The sequence below is a fragment of the Hipposideros armiger genome, unplaced genomic scaffold, assembly GCF_001890085.2.
Source record: "Hipposideros armiger isolate ML-2016 unplaced genomic scaffold, ASM189008v1 scaffold_254, whole genome shotgun sequence".
Taxonomy (NCBI): Eukaryota; Metazoa; Chordata; class Mammalia; order Chiroptera; family Hipposideridae; genus Hipposideros; species Hipposideros armiger.
The window spans coordinates 338,040-344,039 of NW_017731604.1; the positions used below are offsets into that span (position 1 = coordinate 338,040).

Here is a 6,000-nt window from a genome sequence, read left to right on the forward strand (position 1 = left end):
GTCCCCATATCCATCACCTCAACAAACCCTTCAACCTGTGAAATGGAATATGAACACATTACTAACTATTCTCTACAACTCCAGGATTGTCCTTGAAACAGTCAAGCCAGTGTGCTCCTGACCATTTTGGAGAGAAGAACAATAGGAGTCTATTGTCCACTTTAACTTCCCTGCACACACCCAGCCAAGCTTCTTCTAATTTCTCAGCAACTGAATTTGGAGTACAGGATTCCCCAAATGCCAGATGAATAAAGATTTTTACAGAGAAAGTAAAGTGAGGTAGGGTTTGGAAAGAGAGGAAAGAAAGCTTACCTTTGCTAGAGAAAACCCTTCCATATTCATGTCAGCGGCCTAGTGATGCTGAACTGCAGACCCCAGCATGAGTCTGCCAGCCCTGCTCAGTCAGTATCCTGGGTTACAGGGCCTTTCTCATAAATTAATTCCAAGGCTCCAATCTGGCGGGTGTTACTGGGACGGGGTGAATGAAGGAGAGGGCAGTGCTAGGTGCCTTCCTTTCCAGAAACTAAACTACTGGAATGTCTTGTTCCGGCCTGGTTTGGTACAAAACCCGGGATGGTTCTTTGAACATAGCCGGGTGTTTTCCAAATCCCGGTTAGGATCTCAGGAGGAATTACAAGGGGGTGGGCTGCATTTCTGTTATCGCAGCTTGCTAGTTTGCCTTTGCTGAGAGGGGGAGGAGAATGCACTGTCAGCGGGGCCAGTCAAAGCTCACAGACAGATTCCAATAGCCACATTTCCGAAATGGGGCCCTTTGCAAGGGTTACTAGATGTGAGAAGAGCCCCCATCCCCACCAACTGTTTCCCTTCTTGCTGTGAAACACAGTTGGCAGCCTTGCCTGTTATCCTGAAGCCATGGTTGCTTGATAATAAAGAAAAATAAAACTAGGAATAAAACAAAGCAATTTCTGCATGTTAGGTCCTATGTTAACCACTTAACATGCATTCCTCATTTAAGTCTCCTGAGCTGCTGTGAAATGGACACTCTAATTCTTACTTTACAACTAAAGAAAACCAGGCTCTAAGAGAGAAGGTAACTTATACAAGTCACACAATTAAGAAGTAAAAAAGGGGGAAATTATACTGGGTCTGTCCAGACTCTTAGCTACCACACTACCACACTGTGTTGCTTAGAGGAGAAACAGAGCTCTTTTGAGATTAGGGAAGTGACTTCACAATTATTGAGTGCCTGCTGTCCACCAGTTGCTGTTAAATTATATATATATACATATATATATGTATATATATATGTGTGTATATATATATATAAAATGAATATTAACTCTGCTTCTGCCATTTCTAACAGCTCCAAGAGTGAAACTCTAGGGCTGTATTACCAATATTTTCCATAGAAGAGACTGGATACAGCTAGAAGAAAGCCTGGATTAATATAGGTCAGCATCCTGAAAACTAAGAAGACCCAGAAGAATTGAAAATATTAAATAATAAAAAAAAACTAAGCTGAAATAAAAAGCAAAATGGGCCCTAATATTTCTTGGGAAACTGGAGTCTGGGTTTCTTTAAGTCCAAAGGCCATCCTTGTTTCTGCTGGAAAGAGAGGGTAGTAAAAAAAAAAAACTCACTGGCCTGAGTCAAGTGACCTAAGTTTCAGCACCAGCTTGTTCTGGCAGTAATCAGCTATGTGGGCTTGACCCAGGCTTTCCTCTTTTCCGGGCAAGTGTCTTCATTTGTATGAGGGCCTTGAACGAACTAGCTACGGACCCTCTTGGCTCTATAAATTTACATATATAGCATTCCATGAAGAAGGCACATTCTTGATATTAAGTGAAAGAGAAAGAGGTTTCAAATATGCAAAGTATAAAGAAAGAATGAGTGCAGAGTAAATAGTGGACAAAAGATGGAGACATCCACACCTCTTTGAAAGGGACTATATCTACCCACCAGACCCAGGCATAAGAAGGAAACAGGTATGATGGCAGTTCTACCGCCTAGAATCCTTACTTTATGATGAGGAGATCTTGGCTAGGAGCAGATAGTGTTCTCCACGCAGGCTCGACACATTTTTCTCTCCTGGATTTAAAGTGTCTGGGGCAGGGTCCAGGGAGGAGGACTTTAAAAGACTGAGCTGGTGGGGCAAAGTCTGAGCCATAAACCACTGGAGGTGCTTAAGGGTGCATAGACACTTAGGAGCTGCCCCACAGACTGCACTGCAGACCAAGCCAAGTAGAAGAACCAATAGGGAGAAAGGAGAAGCCACCAGCCTCAGCTTCCTCAAAAATGCTCAGCGATCAAGGGAAGCTGGATCAGGACAAAGCAGCCCCTGTGGTTATCTGCCTCTTTCCCCATTTGGCACAGATGTGGACCTTGAAGCTAAAAGGGGAAGGTGGAGACCAAACCCACTAAGCTGGGATCTAAGTCCAGGCTCTAAGGCATTTATGACAGGGAGCGGAAAAGATAAGGTCTCTGCTCTGACTCATGAAAGGCACAAGAAACAGGTTGGATAGACGTACTTGAGTCAACACAGTTAAAGCTGCAGGAAGCCAGCTAGGCCAGTTTCAGAGTTTGTATTATTCATTCAGCAATTCACTGAGAGGGCACACAGTGTCTTCCTCTTCCGCAAATCCTGGATATATTTCTAGTGACTTTCATCAGGCATCACCTTAAAAAAGTTTAAATTGAAAGTTATAGACCAGGGATTGGTAAACTGTTTCAGTAAAGGGCCAGTTAGTAAATATTTTATTTGCAAAACATGCAGCCTGTGCCATAACTACTAAAATAGGCCATTGTAGCATGTTGGGCATATCTATGTACCAATAAAAGTTAATTTACAAAAACAAACAGCAGTCCAGATTTAGCCCACGACCTGTAGTTTGAAAACCCCCACTATAAACTATTTTTGCAATATAGACATTTACAATATGGTAATGTTATTAAGAGGATGGAAACTAGAATCAGACATCCTGGATTGAAAAATACCGACTCTGACACTTCCTGATTCTGTGACTTTGAAAAATTCATTGAATCCTTCTAAACCTCAGTTTTGCTTTTGTAAAATGGGGTTAACAATCGTACCTATTTCATAAGGCTGTTATGAGGACTGAAATAAAATTATTCATATGAACTATATTTAGTACAGTGACTGGCACATAGTAAATGATCAAAAGGAGTAATCACTTCTTAATTTTCAATAAAGAAATAAATTTAAATTCTTATTTCCTCATTCTTAGAAAATAAGTTGTATCAATTCATGGTGAAAAAGAAGAATGTTTGAAGAATCCTGGCTCTAAATTCTAGTTATGCTACTAAAGAAAACACAGTATTCCTGGACAAGGCAGTTTGCCTTTATGACACTCAATTCCCTCACCTGTAAAGTGGAGAAGATAGTTTAGATTTGTCATTTTTCAAAATTATTTTTGGCAGCAGAACTATTTCCTAAACAGAATCTTAAGTAAACACCCGCTATGTATGGAAAATGAAAGTGGAGCTCTTCTGGTAAGGCTATGAGGAAGAAAGGAGATGAGCAGGGCTGAGAGGACCTATGTGCCTGCCCACCCAGACAATGGTTAATCCTGGAGTACCATCAAACAATCTCAATGTCAATGAAAGGATGTTTGAGAAGCACAAGACCAGAATGTGCCTAAGAGTCCATCAAGACTTAAATTCTGTCACTAACCAATCTCTTCATTTATTCATATTCTCAAGTAATATTTCAAGGTTACCTGTGTATGGACAATCACAAAGGTATGGCCCTGGGAGTGCTACAAAGATGAGAGGATCACAGTTACCCTCACGTTAGGGGCAACACTGTCTAGTGTGAGAAGCATGGAATTTGGAGTCAGAAAGAACCAGGGTTTGTATCTTTCTGAACTGTGTGTCCTTGGGCAACTCACTTAAGCTTTGTAAGCCTCTGGTTCCTCATCTGTAAAATAGGAACAACAATACTTCCATGACTGGAATATTGGGAAATAAATAAGCTATCATTTCTGTGAACACTTAGCACAGTGTTCAATACTTTAAGGACCTTCAATTAATGTTACTTTTCTTCCCATCTTCCTCACAGTGAAATTTAGTGACAGTTTCAGGTACTTGGTGAAAACAAAAAGCTATGGGCAGTGCACTATCATATCCAGTCTACCTGCTTTATCTCAGGACCCTCTGATGAGCTTCCCTTAGCAGTTCTTAAAAAGAAGTCTTCTGGGAAAGTGTGGCAAGGTGCAAGGACGAAGAGATTCTCCCCTAGAGACCACACCGCTGAAGCCACTGCCCTCTTTTTTCATTCCCCACCACCACTCCAACCAGGAGGCTTCATCATGCCTTGCCTTGAAAGGATCATTATACACTACTGTGATGTGGGGTTGCCCTGGGCTCCCTGGGGGAACACTGTCTGGTTCTTGAACCCTGGTTCTTGAATTCTATTTGCTACTTTCTTCAGTACTCCAAGGTAATGGGTTTCATACTTCATCATGCACCAGAGTCCCTTTAAGGCAGTTTCTGCTTCAATAAATCTTGGATGAGGCCTGATAATTAGCATTTATGACAAGTTCCCAGGTGATGCTGATGCAGCTGGTCTGAGAACTACACTTTAAGAACCACTGTTCAAGTCTAAGAGGCTCTTTTCTTAAGCTCACCCCATGCCAGCTAACTTGTATCTGCAGACTGATCATTGAGCTCTCTCCACACCTGGACTTCAGGTATCCAATATTTGGCCCAAGGTCAAATGTATATTTATTCCATTGTGTATATATACCACATCTTCTTTATCCAATCATCTATTGAAGGACACTGATTGTTTCCATGTCTTGGCCACCATAAATAAAGCTGCAATGAACATCAGAGCACATATATCTTTACAGATAAATGTTTTCAGATTTTTTTGGTAGATACCCAGGAGAGGGATTGCTGGGTCATATGATAATTCTATTCTTAATTTTTATAGGAACTCCCATACTGTCTTCCATAGCGGCTGCACCAATCTGCATTCCCACCAACAGTGTATGAGGGTTCCTTTTTCTCCACAGCCTCTCCAACACTTGCTATTATTTGTCTTGTTGATGATAGCCATTCTAACAGGTGTGAGGTGATATCTCACTGTTCTTCTTATTTGCATTTCTCTGATGATTAGTGATGCACAATGGAATATTATTCTGCCATAAGAAAAGATGAAATAGTGCCATTTGCGACAACATGGATGAATTTGAGATCATTATGCTAAGTGAAATAAGCCAGACAGAAAAAGTTGAGAACCACATCATTTCACTGATATGTGGTATGTAAAACTAAAAACAACAAAGTAACAAGACAAACAAATAAATAAACAAAAACTCATAGACACAGACAATAGTTTAGTGGTTACCAGACGGTAAGGAGGGAGGAAGGTGGTAGATGAGGGTAAATGGGATCAAATATATGGTGATGGAAGGAGAACTGACTCTGGGTAGTGAACACACAGTGTGATATATAGATGATGTATTACAGAATTGTACATTTGAAACCTATGTAACTTTATGAACTATTGTCACCCCAATAAACTTTAATTTTAAAAAAAGTATATTTATTTCAGTCTCCTGGTACCTCATTAATGCGGAGTCTCCCTGAGCATCCTCCCAACATTTATTTGCCCTCTCCCTTTGCCTCAGACTCTTTCTGCCTGCCTCAATGATCCTCCCTTTCTCCTCTATGCTCAGTTAACATGTCTCCTTGAACAGCTCTATGAATGGAATCAGCTCTTCCTTGCAACTCTCTATATTCTCATGTGGCTTTCTGATTGTCAGCTCTGGGCACACACAGTCTGGGTTTGAATATTGGCTCTGCTTCTACCTAAAGTGTGTGATCTTGGGAAAGTCACTTGATTTCTCTGAGACTCAGTTTGTCATCTGTAAAGTCAGGCTGTGAAAATAAAATGAAAGAATGTATGTAAAAGGGCCTAGTGCAACATTTGTCACATAGTAAATGATCAGTAAATGCTAGTCTCCTTTTCCTTACTTCCTTTAATTTCTTCATCCCTGCCTATCTCCACTCCTA

At 40.8% G+C, this 6,000-nt stretch overlaps 1 protein-coding gene across 3 annotated transcripts in view; it reads right to left on the reverse strand.

The window, feature by feature from the left end:
* HEPH (hephaestin) overlaps positions 1-511 on the reverse strand; it is a 100,428-nt gene extending 99,917 nt beyond the window's left edge. For all 3 annotated transcript variants that reach the window (XM_019656139.1, XM_019656138.1, XM_019656137.1), the window contains exon 1: positions 313-511. In XM_019656139.1, coding sequence (XP_019511684.1) covers positions 313-342 — 30 coding nt within the window. In that variant the 5' untranslated portion in view covers positions 343-511. The remainder of the gene's footprint in view (positions 1-312) is intronic.
* Between the last annotated feature and the right edge of the window lie 5,489 nt (positions 512-6,000).